This window comes from Neovison vison, chromosome 1 (genome assembly GCF_020171115.1).
Source record: "Neovison vison isolate M4711 chromosome 1, ASM_NN_V1, whole genome shotgun sequence".
Lineage (NCBI taxonomy): Eukaryota > Metazoa > Chordata > Mammalia > Carnivora > Mustelidae > Neogale > Neogale vison.
The window spans coordinates 234,003,526-234,021,413 of NC_058091.1; the positions used below are offsets into that span (position 1 = coordinate 234,003,526).

Consider the following 17,888-nt stretch of genomic DNA (forward strand, 5'->3'; position numbering starts at 1 on the left):
GGTTTCTTAAATTCCACATATGAGTGAAACCATATGATAATTGTCTTTCTCTGATTGGCTTATTTTACTTAGCATAATATCCTCTAGTTCCGTTGACATTCTTGCAAATGGTAAGATTTCAATTTTGATGGCTGAGTAGTATTCCATTGTATATACACCACATCTTCTTTATCCATCACCTGTTGATGGACCTCAGGGCTCTTTCCACATTTTGGCTATTGTAGACATTGCTGCTATAAACATTGGGGTGCAGGTGCCCCCTTCAGATCACTACATTTGTATCTTTAGGGTAAATACCCAGTAGTTCATTTGCTGGGTCATAGGGTAGCTCTATTTTCAACTTTTTGAGGAACCTCCATGCTGTTTTTCAGAGTGGCTGCACCAGCTTGCACTCCCACCAGTGATATAAGAGGGTCTTTCTTTCTCCACATCCTTGCCAACATTTTTTGTTTCCTGGTTTGTTAATTTTAGCCATTCTGAATCATGTGAGGTGGTATCTTATTGTGGCTTTGATTTGTATTTCCCTAATGCCTAGTGATGTTGAGCATTTTTTCATATGTCTATTGGCCATTTGTATGTCTTTGGAGCTGCTTCTGTTATCCAAATCACCTTAATCTTTCTTTGGAGCTAAGAGAGGCTCCATGGACAGATTACCTAACTGTGCTTCTCAGAAAATTCTGACTGACCCTTTAAAATTCACATTTCCAAGGGGAGGTTGAAAGGCAATCAGGTTAGGTTAGGTTTGGTATTGAGCTCTGGTTTGGTGATTTGGCCTAAGTGGTGCCCTTTTTGGCTTGTGGTTTTTCTTTTTAACACCCTCCACCCATTCCAACTCTTCCGTACCCTACTGCACATACTTCTTTCTTCCCCTGGAAAATTTGTGGGAAGGAGAAGGATTTGTTAACTTACACTGAGGTGCAGTATGTTACCCCTTAGCTGTCTAAGTTGTACTTCATCTGAAATTCTTTCTGTGTGCCTTTGGTTTTATTTTTTATTTTTTAAAGATTTTATTTATATATTTGACAGAGAGACACAGCGAGAGCAGGAACGCAAGCCCGGGAAGTGGGAGAGGGAGAAGCAGGCTTCCCGCTGAGCAGGGAGCCCCATGTGGGGCTCCATCCTAGGACCCTGGGATCATGACCTGAGCTGAAGGCAGGCATTTAATGACTGAGCCACCCAGGCACCCCATGCCTTTGGTTTTATTATCATCATTCTCTGTATTATGACTACAGCTTCCCTTCAGTAATTTCTGGTCTTCAGTCTGGCAAGAAATCTTTTAAAGTTGGTATTCTCAGACAGGAAATATCTTAAATAGACTATTTTAAAATGTGTGCCATTAATTGCTACTGCTGTTACAGAGAAGATTTCCCCTTTTGTAGTAACACTGTAAGGTGAATTGCCCTTTAAGGATACAATTTTGCCACACAAACAAAATGAATAAAAATCTTACTGGATTTCTAAACAATGAAGATGAGAAGTATAAAAATAGAGAATTGAAACTATAAATATCTTAGGCAGCTCACCTTTCAGAGGTCTTAGGAGTTGGGTTGATTTGGAGATAGAAAAAGGCCTGACGGTAAAAGGTTCCTTTTTCTTCTCATTTTTTTCTTTTTCTTTTTCTCTTTTTCTTCTCTTCTCCTCTCCTTTTTTTTCCTCTTCCCTGTCCCCTTCCCTTCCCCTCTCCACTGTCCCTTCCCCTTTTCCCTTTTCTCTTCCTTTCCCTTCCCTTCCCTTCCCTTTCCTTCCCTTCTCTTCCTTTTCTCTTTTCCTTCTGGTGTATCAACTCATAATGGCTAAATTTGTCTTCCACATCAGATTAGTCAGCAGTCTGTGTTGAAGGTGATAGAAAGCTCAACTCAAATAAAGTTAAGCCCAAGGTTGACTGGAAGGATCCTGGAGAAGCTCAGAAAATTCCAGAAGGAGCGGCATGAACCAAGCATCCGGCAGTGCTCCCAGGCCAGAACTGGAGATCTGGTGCCACCAGACTTTGTCTCCGTCTTTTTTCTCTGCTTGTTTTGCATCTGGTGCTGTGAGGTGAAGTATGTCCTCTAGAAGATGTTCCAGTCCTGACCCCCAGGACCTGGGAATGTGACCTCATTTGGAAAGAGGATTTTAGCAGATGCTTAAATTAAGATGATGTATTAGTTCATTAGGGCTGCCATAACAAAGTGAGTAAGGGACATGTGGGGCTAGGTAGGGAGAGATAGATAGAGGGCTTTAGGATCAGGCTCACAGAAATCCCCAAAATATGGAGGTGTAAGGAAACCCGAGATAAGGGGGCATACCCTGCCCTAGGTATCTGATGGAGAGATCTTATTTATGGCAGTTTCCTGTGGTCAACAGAAAATAACTAGATCCTAGAAAGAAGTAAGCCATTAAAAATGTTATCACTAGCCCTTAATCAATGGTGCAGTCGGTGGAGAAGTCAAAAATATTTAAGCTCTCTGGTTAGCTTCCTATAAAAGACCAGCCCTAAGAGCCCTCATTGGCAACCCTGTCAGGATCCCTCTCACTCCTGAGAACCTTTTTTCTGTATAAAACTCTATTGCTTTGCTCACTCACCTTTGTCTGAGAGGTTCATTCTTCAACTCCTTGAGACAAGAACCTAGCTCTCCTGCTTGAAAAGTACCATAGGCTGGGTGGCTTATACAACCAAAATTTATTTGCAAAATGTTCTGGTGCCTAGCAGTCTAAAATCAAGGTGTTGACAGGGTTGAAATGGTCCTTCAAAATGGTCCTTTCTGGGCGCCTGGGTGGCTCAGTGGGTTAAGCCGCTGCCTTCGGCTTGGGTCATGATCTCAGGGTCCTGGGATCGAGTCCTGCATCGGGCTCTCTGCTCAGCAGGGAGCCTGCTTCCCCCCCTCTCTCTCTGCCTGCCTCTCTGCCTACTTGTGATCTCTGTCTGTCAAATAAATAAATAAAATCTTTAAAAAAAAAAAATGGTCCTTTCTTTTTACCCAGGAACTGCTCTTCTAGGACTCTGTTTTTAAAGAGCAATAAAATATGGTGGTAAAAATTTATCTGTAAGGATTTTCATGAGCAGTAGTTATAAAAAATAATAGAAAAACATAATTTATGATGATGGTTCATTCTTATAATTGAATATCATTAAAATAATATTTTTGACACTAATGCTCTCAGTTTGTTAGAGAAGAAGACAAAGGGATACAAAATCATGTATACTACATCTCCCAATGTTAAAAGGGAGGAGATGTGTATCTTCTGAGGCCTCTCTGTTTGGCTTACAGATAGGTGTCTTTTCTCTCTATCTTCACATGGTCTTCCATCCGTTCAGGTCTATGTCCTCATCTTCTCTCCTTATAGTGACCCTAGTCATACTAGATGAGGGCCCACCCATATGACCTCATTTTACATTATTTATCTCTTTAAAGGCGCATTTCCAAATAGACTCACATTCTGAGGTATGGGGGTTAGGGCTTAATGTATACATTTTGAGGGGGGTCATAATTCAGTGCATAACAGATGGAGTCATTAGGGCGGGTCTTAATCCACTGATTGGTGTCCTTATAAGAAGGGAAATTTGGACACAGAGACAGACAAGCATAGAGCACTGATGACATGAAGATAGGCAGCACACCATCTATAAGCAAAGGGATGCCAGAGGCCATCAGAAGCCAGGAGAGAGGCCTGGAACAGATTCTCCCTCAGCCCTCAGAAAGAACAACTCTGCTGACACCTTGATTTCAGACTTCTAGTCTCCAGAACCTCCAGAGATGACAAATTTCTGCATAAGCCTCCCAGTTTCTGGTACTTTGTTTGGGCAGTCCTGGGAGGCGAATGCATCTGGCTTTATTTCCTTTTCCAGTCTGGCGGTGTTCCGTATGGCACTGAGACTTCCTTGGCTCTTCTCTCACACCCAGCTTCTCATCTTTCAGCATACTTTGCCGTCTCTACCTTCACGAAAGATCCAGAATCTAAACGCTGCTCCCTTAGCACATCCATGATCACTTGTCACCCCCGGTCTATGTGATTACAATGGCCTCCTAGTTGGTTTCTTTCTTCCCCTTGCCTTCTTCCCAAGGTCACTTCACTGTTACTAGCCAGAGTGGTTCTGTGAAAGCAGAGTTCTAATCATGTTTCTGCCCATCTCAAAGTTCTCAGTGTGTCATTACAGAGATAAAGCTAACTTCCCAGGGACCTAGAAGACTGTGTGCCTAGATTCTTATTGCTTTTCTGTGCTTATCTTCCAGGACGCTGCTCCAGCCGCACTGGCCTCCTCCCATTTCTCAAACTCGCCGGGCAAAGAACTGCTGTCTCAGGGCCTGGTAACTGGCCACTGCCTCTGCCTGGAATGATAGTCCCCTAAACACAGGCATGACTTGCTCTCTCTCTTCTGAAACTCTTCTTAAATGGCAGCTTGCCAGGGAGGTCTTCCCCTCTACGCCACCTCCACTTATCATCCTTCTTCCCTACTTCATTTTTCCTCTTTGGCATCCTTACTGCTGTAGTACCCCATGTTTTACGTATTTCTCTCACCAGGCACTGGCATGTGATGGACCTTCTAAGTCCTCTCTAACATGCGGGATGATGGTATGATGACCTAGGAGGAGCTGCTTGCCCTGAAATATTTCCTTGAACTTTCTTGAACTTCTTAAAACTGTCTGATCATTCTCATCTTTAACTGAGGGAAGAAAAGTCTGGCTTAGTGATGCCACACAAGTTATTTACCCTGATCGTGAACTTGTCCTGAGATTTTGCCTCGTTCTCCCAGCAAATTCCTGCTTCATACCCTAGTTCCAGTAACTCGAACTGTGTTGCCTGCCTTGAGTCTCTAGCTCACATCTGAAATCTTGGGGAGCTATAAGGGAATTTAGAGATGATCTTGACCCTCTTGGTCACTTTGTTGAGGTGCAGGTACAGGAAAGAACTTGCTCACGGTCATATTCTCTGTGAAGTATATTCATGAATTTTGTCAACATATACTGTGTGCCAGATATTTTGCTGGGCACTTACGAGATAATAGACCATACTGGTTTCTGCTTCTTGCATCTCTCCTCCTCCACCCACTCTCTACTCTCCCCTTCACTCATTTCCTTTTGCAGTGTTCCTGAAACCCTTGTAGTGTCCTAAATGATAAAAGTACTGGGAGCATCTTTTGTTTTAATATTTGGGTTTTGACCTGGGCTTCTAAGATTTTGAAATTTCCTGGGTCGTAGGAGTGTCTTTTGTCCTATGAAGTGACTTTGGGGGCCTTCTGGGTGGGGTTGGTCACCAGAAAGATCAAGCCATGTTTAGAAGCTTGGAATGTTAATCCCCCTACCCCATTCTCCAGAGAGTGGAAAAGGGCTGGAAATGGAGTTAATGATCAGTTGTACCTACACTATGCCTCCACAGAAATCCCCAAAGTGTGGGTTGGGGAGAGCTTCCAGGTTGGTGAACACACGCAAGTGCTGGAGAGTGGCACACCTAGAGAGGTCCCGGAAGCTCTATGTTCCTTCCCATCTTGCATCTCTCCCATCTGCATGTGCATTTGTATCCTTTATCATATCCTCTTACAATAAAGAGGTAACTGTAGGTAAATGGCTTCCCTGAGTTCTGTGAGCTTCTGTAACAAGTAAATCAAACTGAGGAAAAGGTCATGGGAACCTTTGATTTATAGCCCATCAGTCAGAAGCACAGGTAGCAACCTGGACTTGTGACTGGCACCTGAAGTGTTGTGGGGGAGGGGCAGTCATGTAGGACCGAGCCCTGAAGGTGTGGGATCCGGCACTATGTCCAGATAGAGCTGAATTGTAGGACACTCAGCTGGTATTAAGCGTTACTTGGTGTGGGAAAAACCTCCACAGCTGGTGTGAAAAGTATTTTGAGTGTGGTCGCAGCAATAGAATCAAGGAGGCACACAGGAGGAGGACTGGGGGTTTTCTCCTCAGCACTGGAGAGGCAAGAATGAACAGCACACAGTTCTATCCAGTCTGGAGACCCTCACAGTCCAGTGGAGGATTTCCATAAACAGACAGTCATAAGATTGGGTGAAAAAGATCAGTGACAGAGAGATGGTCAGGGTGGTCAGAAGAGTGTAGTGAATCAGCATGAAGAGGGAGAGAAAAGCCAAGAGGGGAGAGAGTGAGGAGAGAGGGTCAGGGCTGAAGCCCCCATTCGCTTCAGCCTCATGGCATTTATGAAGAGCCAGTCATCATCGTTCCCGCAAAGTGAACTGGGTATCTGCTATGTTCAACCACTGTGCCTTGCCTTGAAGACACAAGATGGGTGTCTCAAAGACCAAAGGAGGAACTTGAGAGGTTTGCAGATTTCCAAACTCGAATCCTTGACTAGTTAAGTCACCCAGTTTCAGAGCAATGGGAATTTGTTTGCAGTTCCTTCTCTCTTCCTTGGGGACACAGCAGGTGAGACTGTTGTACAAATTGGCTGGGATTCTGAGCCACAAGATTCCTTGGCAGTAGCTTCCCTTGTCAAGCCTGGCACACGTTTCCACCTTCAGAGTACCCCAATGTCCTTGGAGTAGGCAGGTGGCCTGTGTTCTTACAGCCAACCTGCCCAGCTAAAGCCAACAGGTTCTGGGTCCTTTAATCTTTCAGGACACAACCTTGGCCTTTTGTGGACAGCTAATCAGGAGTCGGCAAGCAGCTGCTCAAGGATACATTCTAGAAGAAAGTGGTGTCAGAGTGGAGTGGGGGTGCAGGACACAGCCTGGCAGGGGTCTCCTGTTTCACACCCAGTGTCCAGCTATTCTCTGGTAGCAGAGGCAGATGAGGGTCACCATCAACCCCACAAGTCAGTTCTCTCTCCTTTGTGGGGCTCTGTAGCCCCCAGCGGAGGCTAGGGTTGGTTTTTTCTGTATAGTATGTATAGTACAGTTGTTCTCAACATATAGTCAACTTTATAGGCTTTGACATCCAACCCTCCATTCCACTCCTCATAAGTATTTCAAGAAAATGCTGCTCTTAGATGTAGTAAGGTGAGAGTTAAGAATTAACTAGTGAATTTAGCCATTTTGTCATTGATGACCTTGACAATAGTAGTTTCAGTGAACTGGCAGGGACTCAAATTGCCTGGAATGTGTTCAAGAGATTATAGGGAACTCTTTTGAGGAGCAAAAATGGAGCAGAGAATTAGACTAGAGCTGGAGGGTGGTGTGAGGTTAAGAGTTGCTTTATTCATTTATTTATTTATTTTTAAGATGGAAGAAATCACAGCATATATGATAGTGTGTGTGGGTTGGAATGATCCAGTAGAGGCAAAACTGATGAGGGAAGAAAGGCCAGGTATGGATAGAGAGATGTTCTTGGATGAGAAAGAGGACAAGGAACTTTTTAGCGACGTAGTACAGCTGTGTAGGGCAGGTAAAAGTTTTTCCTTGACCGTCTTAGGGTCCCTAGCTAAGTCTGAAAATTAAACTGACAAAGACAAGAGATGCATACATATTTACCTATTCTCAGTTTTGTGGGACATGGGCTCCTTCCTACAGAAACAAAGACCTGAAGAAATGGTTGTACGTTAGGGTCTTTATATAAGGTTTGAGGACAAGCAGGCGGTAGTGTACAAATTTAATAGGACAAAGGATATAAGGTAAGTGTAATCAATGTTGGGAAACTTGGCAAGGCATGTTTGTTTGGATTCTTCTGGAAAACTTCCTTCCACCTTGGAGATAAGGACACTACTTTCCTTTTGGTTTGCAGAGAGCACTCCTTAGAAGACAGCTTAGGATCTGCTTGAGGCAAGAGGAGGGGAAGGTCACAGAACTTCTGCGTCTGCCATTTTCTCAAACTCCTTCACTGTGAAATATTCAGTATGCTCTGGTGCCATATTTTGGACTACTGTGTTCTGAATACTATTGGTGGGTTGTTAAATAGACATTATTAAATATTAAATCACATAAATTTACTATTAAATAAACTATTTTTAGGTTGGGGTGCCTGTGTGGCTTAGTTAAGCATCTACTTTCGGCTCAGGTCACGATCCCAGGACCCTGGGATCCAGCCGCAGGTAAGACTCTCTGCTCAATGGGAGTCTGCTTCTCCCTCTCCCTGCTGCTCCCTCTGCATGTACTCGCTCTGTTAATAAATAAAATCTAAAAAAAAGAAAAAGGTAATAGGTATTCAAAACTTATCCCTTCTTAATTGTATTACTACATTTACCATTAACGGTTTTCTTTCTTTCTTTTTTGAGATTTATTTCTTTATTTTAGGGAGAGAGAGAGAACAAGAACAAGAAGGAAGAGGGGCATAGAGAAAGAATCTCTAAGCTGACTCCCAGATGACTGCAAAGCCCTCATGACCCATGAGATCGTTGCTTAACCAACTGCACCACCCAGGCACCCCTGTGTTCTTTTAAAGAAAGACTTTTTAAAAAATTGGGTATAGTTGACATACAGTGTTACATTAGTTTCTTGTCTACAACATTGTGATTCAACTTCTCCATGTGTTATGCTCTGCTCCTCTCAAGTGTAGCTATCCTCTGCCACCATACATGTCTGTTGCAGTATCGTTGACAGTATTCTCGGTGCTGTACCTTTTATTACTGCGTAAGGGGCAGGTGGGGCTAGGTAGGGAGAGATGGATAAGGGGCTACGTGATCAGGCTCACAGAAATCCCCAAAATGTGTGTGTGGGGAGAACCAGAGATAAGGGGACACATCTGACCATCCTGCCCTAGGCGGGTGGGGTGAGTGTCTTTTTATGATAATCACCTGTGAGCAATGAAGATGATCTCCCTGATACGAGGAAGTGGTGATGCAACACGGGGGCTTAAGTGGGTAGGAGAAGAATAAATGAAACAAGATGGGATTGGGAGGGAGACAAACCATAAGTGACTCTTAATCTCACAAAACAAACTGAGGGTTGCTGGGGGGAGGGGGGTTGGGAGAAGGGGGGTGGGGTTATGGACATTGGGGAGGGTATGTGCTTTGGTGAGTGCTGTGAAGTGTGTAAACCTGGCCATTCACAGACCTGTACCCCTGGGGATAAAAATATATGTTTATTAAAAAAAAAAAAAATAACCAGACCCTAAAAAGGAAATAAGCCATTGAAGATGTTATCACTAGTCCTTGCTCAGTGATGTTATCAATAGAAATGTTAAAAGGATTTAAGTCCCCTGGTTAGTTTTCTATAGAAGACCATCCCTAGGGCACTCAGTGGCAACTCTCTCACTCTGGAGAGCTCTGTAACTTAAATTTCTATCGCTCTACTCTCTGTTCTCTGTGAAATTCATTCTTTGACTCTGTGAGACAAGAACCTAGCTCTCCTGGTTCATTACCGTGACTTACTGGAAGCCTATTACCTCCCATTCCCTCTCACCCATTTTGCTCATCCAACCACCAGTGTTTGCTAGGGAAATCATCAATTGTTTTTCTGTATTTATAGGTCTGATTCTGCTTTTTGTTTACTTGTTGTGTTTTTTTTCCTTCAGATTCCACATATGAGTAAAATCATATGGTATCTGTCTTTTTTGACCTATTTAACTTAGAATAATACTACTTCCATCCATGTTGTATCAAATGCCCCAATCTCATCTTTTTTGATTGTGGAATATTCCATTATATATATGTTGCAGGATTTCTTTTCCTTTAGTGACTGTGGTTCTTGGTCTTGCCACTTTGAAGAATGAAGAGGTAGAGGAAAGAGTGGTAGGCAGCAAAGCAAAGTTTATTGAGGGATAGTACAAAGCTCCCAAAGAGGGAGGGGACCCAAGAAGGTTGCTGGTTTGACATTTAAATCTAGGGGTTTTATGTGCTCTTGGGTTTCGACTGTTTTAATCTGATTAACCCTCCACGTGCCTGTCATCCAATCAGGTTTTTGTTGACAGGCTCATCTATTAGATAGTTGTTCCCACGGGTAAGGGTGAAGGGCTTCTTCTAGGGTGGTATTTTGTAGCGGCTAGGACCAATAGGGTGGTGGCCCTCACTGCCTTAAATCATGCCAGCTAGCTGCAGTCCACCATATCAAGCTTTTTGTTTAAATTCCCTATTGGCTGGGTTGACTGGGTGGCTCATTTGGTTAAGAGTGTCTGCTTTGGCTCAGGTCATGATCCCGGAGTCCTGGGATCTAGCCCCACATCAGGCTCTCCTCTTCACCCACCTCAATAAATAAGTAAAATCTTTTTTTTTTTAATTTAAAGATTTTATTTATTTATTTGACAGAGAGAGAGAGAGATCACAAGTAGGCAGAGAAGCAGGCAGAGAGAGTGAGGGGGTGGGGGATGCAGGCTCCCCGCCGAGCAGAGAGCCTGACGCAAGGCTTGATCCCAGGCTCCTGAGATTATGACCTGAGCTGAAGGCACAGGCTTAACCCACTGAGCCACCCAGGCGCCCCAAATAAATAAAATCTAAAAAAAAAAAAAAAAAAAGTCCTACTGGCTTTTGAGCTGGCTCCCTGGGCCTGGGTTAGGATACCCAAGGCCATTCTTTTCCTTTCTGTTACAGACAAGTTGTAAGTTCTCCTACTTAAAGCTGGGGCATTGAGTAGAGCCTAGAATAACAGGCTGGAGCTTTTTTCCTTCTAAGGCTAGTTTCCTCTTAGGACAGGGGTAGGAGTGCCTTTCTCCCTGCTTACCTTTCTTCCAACTATCCTTTGTTATATACATATATGTATACATACATATATATATGTGGATACACACAGTATCTTCCTTACTCATTTGTCTATTGATGAACACTTAGGTTGCTTCCATATATTGGTTATCATAAATAATGCTACAATAAACATAGAGATGCATATATTTTTTAGAGTTAGTGTTTTCAATTTCTTTGGGTAAATGCTTAATAGTGGAATTATTGAATCATATGATAGGTAGTTCTATTTTGAACTTTTTGAGGACCCTCCATACCGATTTTCACAGTGGCAGCTCCAAGTCACATTCCCACCAACAGTGTATGTACCGTACTGTTTTGATTACGATAGCTTTGTAGTGTATCTTGAGATCTAGAATTTGTGATACTTCTAGCTTTGTTCCCTCTCAAGATTGCACTGGCTCCATTACCTATGTTCTTGCCGTCATGTCTGCTGCATGTGGATGGTAGAAATACCACACACGAGTGTATTTTTGCACGTGTCTTTCCCACCTCCATGCTTCCTGACATCACTTTGGTTTTTTGAAATTGGCGGTGGTGGTGATGAGGGAGCACGAGGCTGGCTGAAGACAAAGCAAAAGCTGGCGCCTTGCACCCCCCTCTCCATCCGCTCCCCTTCTGTCATATGTGTAGCATTTCTCAGGCAGCCCTGACTGCCATGAACAATAAGCAAATAGTTAACTCGCAGAGCTTACAATCCTGCTAGACAGGAGTCTCCCTTGGCTTACAAATGTCCTAAATCTCACTAACAAAGAAGATTGATAGCAGGATTGTGACACCCCACCAAAAAGTCTCCCAACTATCTTAATGTTAATGGCTGGTCTAAAGACAACATTGATCCAGCCGCAAGGGCAAGGCCTCAGGTAGGCATCGGACATCCTGGCACCTTGTAGGCCCTCTTTAGCATATGAAAACTCTGTTGAAACCTCCCTTCCAGTCACCTTCCCCCAACTGCAGGGTACATACATAACCTGCCACCCCTCACAACCGGGGGCAGCAGCTCTTCCTGCCCACGGGTCCTGTCCCCGTGCTTTAATAAACCACCATTTTGCACCAAAGATGTCTCAAGAATTCTTTCTTGGTCATCGGCTCCTGACCTCAGCCCACCAAATCTCACCTAGGTTCTAGAACTTCATCAGTGGGAGTATTTACAGTAACTGCCATCATTAGGCATCGGGGCCTTGTTTTGGCGGTTTTTCAGAAGGAGAGCTGTCTGTTAACTATGTGTGAGTCCACTGGAGGGCTCAGTGGACCAGTGGAGAGACTGGCCTGAAACTGAGCACGGACAGTTCACTCACAGGAACAGAAGAGAGGGGCAGGGCATTTGGACAGCGGAGTAGACAGATGTGGTCAAGAATGTTTTCCTATTTACTAAGTAGAAAAGGGAACAAGGTAGTCATCTGAGGATACGGCTGGGAAGGAAGTGTGGGGTGTTTGAGGTGAGAGACTGTGGCACAGTTAGTGGATGAGAGAAATGTAGTTTGTTTGTTTTTTTTTTGTCCAGCACCATTAAAAGGCCCCTTGAGGTTAGTGGTTATGAATTTGAAAGCAGGGCTGTTATGGTGGGTGTGTATTTGTCTCCAGTCTCTTGCAGTGGCAGAAGTGAAGCCCTGAGTAACGGGAAGCTGGATTTACCCAAGTGTGAGGTTTTGCAGTGCTGCTATGACTATGTGTGTCGATAGCAGGCAAGATAACCGTGAAGGTCACCACCTCAGAGAACCACCTTATTCATTCAAGCTAAAATCACGCCCCATCCCCATAACCATAATCCATTATCCTGTTTGTTTTCCTGTTTTGTTTATTAGATGTCAGATCGCCTGGCTCACGCATCCTCTTTGCCAGCCGGGACCATACTTGATTCACTACGGAATGTGCAGTTCCTACCACAGCGCCTGGCACAGAGTAGATGCTCGGTAAGTGATAGGTCGAATAACTTCCTGAATAAATGAATTCACTTGCAAAATGAATTCACTTGCTCGATCTTGGAAAATCCGTGCGGTCCAGTGAAAAGTACTCGGATTCTTCCCATGTCCCTTTGTTCCTTGCTCCATGGTGTTTGAACTTTGAGGAGCATAGGAATTCCCTTACAGGGTCGGACATGCTAAGCCGCGAGTTCTTTATTTCCTGAACACTCCCAGGCTATATGGGCCCAACTTAAAGCTTTTGAGGCAGCTGTCTGGGTCGTGTATGCCCTGCAGTTGCTGACCTTTGTCACATGGGACTCAGGAACACGGAGGAGGGTTATATTACAAGCCAGACTTGGAGGCCGGTGGTTTCCGTATTTGTGATCACTTTCCTTAGGGCTGCTGCGTCTGAAGAAGCTCAGGCGAGGTGACAACAGAAAAGCAGGGTTCCAAAGGCGCAGAGCCCGGGGCGGTGGCTCCCAGGCCGCGGGCGGAGCGGGCCGCTCCAGGAGCCTGCAGGGCCCAGACCCCCGAGTCCGCGCCCCCGCCTCCCGAGGCCCGCCGCCCACACCCCGCGGTGGCGGAAGGGGGCGGGGCCCGACTGCCCGTCTGTTCCTGCCGGAGGACAATAAAGTTTCCAAAGTTTGAAAAGGGAGGGAAAAAACCCTTCCCCGCCCCTTTGGCCGGGCGGGTGTGGGCGCCCGCGGCGGCGGCAGAGCCCGGCGCGGGCGTGCGGGGATGGGGGTCACGGTGGACGTGCGCCAGGTGTACAAGTACCCCTTCGAGCAGGTGGTCGCCAGCTTCCTCCGCAAGGTACCCGCCCGCTCCGGTCCGGGCAGCGCCCGCGTTCCCCCCCACCTCCTCCGGCCGCCCCGACCCCCGGGCCCAGATGTCTGTGTCCCGGGGCGCCCGCCGTCTGCCCCTGCTCCTTCCCGTGGCCCCGCGGGAGTTCGAGTCCGCGTTCTCGCGCCCCAGCTGCGGGTTTTGCCTCGGGATGTGCGGGGCGTGGGTGGAAGTGCATTTCCTCGAAGGCTCCCCACCGCTCCCTGGGGTGCGGGGAAGGCTCCGTGCGCGGCAGCACGTTCACATCCTGCCCCACAGTCCTAGGGAATGCACGTTCTGGAGCCTGGTTGAGGTTGCTCATGACTTGTCGATCTTTCTAGTACATCATCCCCCCCCACCCCCCAGTACAAGCCAGTGGGAGCGGTGGAAGCGATCACCCTGGTTTACTCAGCACTGTTGCTCTACCACCTTAATATCTTTTGAAACAGCCGTGGGGCTTGCGGCTGGTAGCTTACCCTCCCTGTGCCTTAGTGTTTTTGATCTGTGAAATGGGGGAAATAAAAGTACTAACGGAAAGGGCTGGTTGTGAGGAATCAAGTGAGATAATTTATGTAAGTGCTCAGACTGGTGTTTAGGCCTCTAAAATGTTAGAGTTGTTCGTACGACTATAACTGCACCCTAGGCTCACTGCTCAGTGGTCCTCTTTATCCCAGGGGCTCCTGCTAGGACTCTGCTCCTGACAGTAGAATAGGGAATTTCTTGAGAAATCCAGAGCACCCAGGCCTGGGAGCTGAGACTCCTGAACTGTACTATGTCTCTGACTCTAGTTACTTCATTGGTCAAGGGTCATCTTCTCTTTTAGGCCTCTCTTTTTTCATCTGAGATAAGAGTGTTGTATTAGGCATTTTAGAATCCCTTTCAGCGTTCATTTTTTACAGCAAGATTTGCAAGAATTCTAATTTGCCTTGGGTAGCAGCAACCAGGAAGTGTGCCCCATATATAATGCAGAAGCAAAACAGAGAGGCTGGGAGAAGAAGTTAATTTTTTAAGTGGTAAGACGAGACCTCTATGGATGATGCGGTTGGGGACCCAGGTCGCAAGGATTGATTAGGACACTGGTTAACATGGTCTTGCCATAGAGCCCCCCCCCCATGTCAGATCGTTTGTATTTTTCACCTAGTAGATGCTTAATAAAAACTAGTAAATGATGAATGAATAAATGACTGAGAGCTTGAATTGTGGATCTGGTGGAGACTTTGCCTTAGGCCAGACTTCTGGGCCCAAAGGAGAAACAGTGCATACTCCATTTTTTTTATTAGGACTGGCAGTCTGGAGTGTGGATTCCTTAATGCCACTGCTCCCTTGGAATGCCTTTCTGGATTAGGATTATCCTTATCAAGAGCTGATCTCCATCTTGACAGAACTGGGGGAGCACTTGATCTAGGCATCACTACCATCTTCTCCAGTGTTGGATAGTTACTTACGCACATACCTTTTCTCCTCATGAGACTAAGCTTCTTGGGGGAGGACTCATTCCCGCAGAAGCACATAGCACAATGCCAAGCTCTCTTTTACAGAGGACTTTGCATGTGGTCATGCTTCTGGACTAAATGCTTTTCTTTTATTCAGCAGGTGTTTAGAGATATTTTTCTTCTGTGTGCCAGGATCAGTGCTGGGTCCACCCAATAGATGCTCTTCTCATGGAGCTGATGGTCTCTAGTTGGGGAGACTGACATTAATAAATGAACAGCTAATGAACACATACTTACAATTGGTGATGTGTATTTATGCAGAGAAAGTTCACGTTGCTGGGACCAAATATAGCAGGGAAGTCCTGCTAAAGTTCCCCAGGGTGGTCATTGGGAAAGGCTTTCCCAAAAAAGTGGCCTTTGTCAAATGATGGCTGAAGTGTATATAGGAGTTTCTTATGGAAGAAGGGAGGGGGAGGAAGTGCTTTCATACATCATCCCGTTTACTTCATCCAGCAGCTGTGGGAAGGATTTAAGGACAATTTCCATTTCACTTCCTAGAGAAACTGAGGTTCAAAGAAGTTGAAATAACTTTTCCAAGTTCTCACAGCCAGCTGTTGGGAAGCCAGGATTTCACATCTGAATCCAGTCTCAACCTCCATCTCCAGGCTGTGTGGCCTACCACATAATAGGCACTGAGATGATTATTGAGGGGGGGGAAATGTTCCAGAATCATCTTTGCTGTGCTCTTTATCTAATCCCAGTGTTCTTTTGTCTAGTCTTTTCTCAGGGTTTATTCATCGGGGACCCTCTGTGCCTGATATAAGGGCATAGTATTGATGTGTGCTAAGGTGAGAAAATACAGTGTTTCAGTTTTCTGTTGCTATGTAACAAATCACCCCTGTTACTTAGTGAATTAAACCAGTGGTAAACTTTTGGATCTCATGATTTTGTGGGTTGACTGGGCTCAGCTGGCTGGTTTTTGTGTGCCATATGTTTACAGGTGAGGTCATTCACAGCACAGAGCTGCATTCAGTTACAGCGTTTTAGTATTCTTACAAAACACTTGGCCAAGTGACCGGCACATAGTAAATAGGATATTTTGGAAGGTAGGGCTAGGGAAAGAATATTTTCAGAAAAGGCCTAGCAGTGGGACAACGCAAACACTATGGGTGACACCATACTTCTGTTCTTTTTATTCACAAAACAATGCCTCAGAGGGGCTGTGTGAGTCAAATTACGAGATTTCAGTAAGTCTATTTACTGTGAGCATTTCACCTTACATTACTTAAAGCCATGAACTGGAAGTCAGTAGATCTGGATTCTAATCTTTGTGCTTTCCCCATTAAAAGTGGTTTTTGGGTGGCCTTGGGACACGGTTTTCAACAGTCTGTACTGTGCCCTTGTGCAAATTAGAAAGAGGCCTCATCTGGGTGGTGGGCTCTACAAGCTCACAGACAGTGGGGCTAGTGGACAGGAAATGGGGCTATTTATTGAAAATTAGCAAAAGGAACCATTACCCAGTCAGGCTCTTGGGCTGTCTAAGCTCTAGAATTGGAGGCTGAGTGGGTGTTCCAGGCAAGGCTTTAACAGGGCTTAATGCTCCAGTACAAGGGAGACAGAAAAAAGATTCTGCAGTCTGGATCCCCAAGGAGAGGTTTTAAGGAGGATTTGGCTGAAAAAGGGTCATCAGTGGGGAGGTCCATCTTGGCTTAGATTGGTTTGGTTTTCACAGTCAAGCATCCCTCTTGGGTGGAGGGCTTGTACAGTGTCTGAGGTGGATCAGACCAGTTGAGAAGTGTGTCTGGGGAGGTGGTGTTTGGAGCTTGTGCCCCTTGGCATCCAGCTTAGTTTCTGATGGCAAGCAATACCTGCTGGCAGGGCTAGAAAACTGGGTTATTGTGGCTTGTTAGCCAGTTCCTGGGTGTGGGGACCTAAGTGTGGTCCATGCTCTGTCTCAGTGCTCCTTCCACTCGGTGGCTGTAGACCTGTGCCTGCTGACCTGCGACAGCCCTACTGCCTTAATTTCGTGTCTGTGAAACAATAATGCCACGTACCTCACCTGTCTCCCAGGATTGTTGTGAGGATCAAACATACGCGAGCTTGAGAAATATAAGCTTTTTATAAGTGTAAGGTAGTAAGAATGATCTTTGTGGGTTAATATACTTTTATTTTTCTTTTAGTCTTTATGTATTTTTTTTTTCAAAGGAAGGCACTTGGCAGAAGGAACAATCATATGAGGATCTCTGGAAACATTTAATCTGATTTTGCACAATGGTATGTTTGAAGCTGTTTCAGCACCGAGGATGTTCTATTTTAAATAGAGTCTACTGATCTACGTCTTTTGGTATGTTAGGACTTGCCTTCCAAGTTATTATATACTACTATTTTTAAAACCTGAGGAATGTTTGCTCTTCTTACACCTGCCTGTTGGATACCACAGGCAAAATATTAGCTACATGCTTTCAAAGCTAAATGGCACCTTGAAAACAAACACCACAGAACTCTTTGTTCATGGAATGTAGTGTTTCTCAATGAACCCTTATGGAGGAATGCTGTGAAACCCAAAATGGTTTATTCATCAGATGCTAAACTGTAGTTTCCATGCACTATATTGTTGGTGCACCTGACAGTGCATTAGGCTTCTTTGTATGACTCTTAAGCTTTCCAGCTCTTACTGCTTACAGCTGTTGCCTTCCTTTTACTTAAAACCACCTACAAAGAGCAGGCAAGGTTGCATCGGTGCAGGCCAGAAGCTCACTCATCTCTACAGGCTTACATGGATCTGTTTGCTGTGTTTGCATTCATGAGCTGGATTCAAACACTTCTTCAGTGTTGTCTACCTAAAATTTAAAGTAATTGAAAAGGACTCAGAGGGCCCTTGTGTTGACTGGATGTTCTTGTTTATACTCAGTTAAGGCCAGAGAAGGTAGAGTTTTTCTTTTTTTTTTTTTTTTTTAAAGATTTTTATTTATTTATTTGACAGAGAAAGATTACAAGTAGGCAGAGAGGCAGGCAGAGAGAGAGAGGAGGAAGCAGGCTCCCTGCCGAGCAGAGAGCCCGATGCGGGACTCGATCCCAGGACCCTGAGATCATGACCTGAGCCGAAGGCAGCGGCTTAACCCACTGAGCCACCCAGGTGCTCCGGTAGAGTTTTTCTTACTATAGAGTTGTTTGTGTTGATTTT

The 17,888-nt window shown here is 45.1% G+C and overlaps 1 protein-coding gene across 4 annotated transcripts in view; it reads left to right on the forward strand.

The window, feature by feature from the left end:
• The first annotated feature begins 13,132 nt into the window (after positions 1 to 13,132).
• The window catches only part of PRELID2 (PRELI domain containing 2), a 64,595-nt gene continuing 59,839 nt past the window's right edge, over positions 13,133 to 17,888 (forward strand). For 2 of the 4 annotated variants that reach the window (XM_044225209.1, XM_044225191.1), the window contains exons 1-3: positions 13,201 to 13,262; positions 15,481 to 15,552; positions 16,910 to 16,978. Coding sequence is in view for 3 of the 4 variants with exons in the window: in XM_044225191.1 (XP_044081126.1) it covers positions 16,976 to 16,978 (3 nt within the window). In the remaining variant the exon portion in view is untranslated. Of the gene's footprint in view, positions 13,263 to 15,480; positions 15,553 to 16,909; positions 16,979 to 17,888 lie in introns of all 4 variants that reach the window. The other 2 variants (XM_044225201.1, XM_044225182.1) reach the window with 2 other exon arrangements.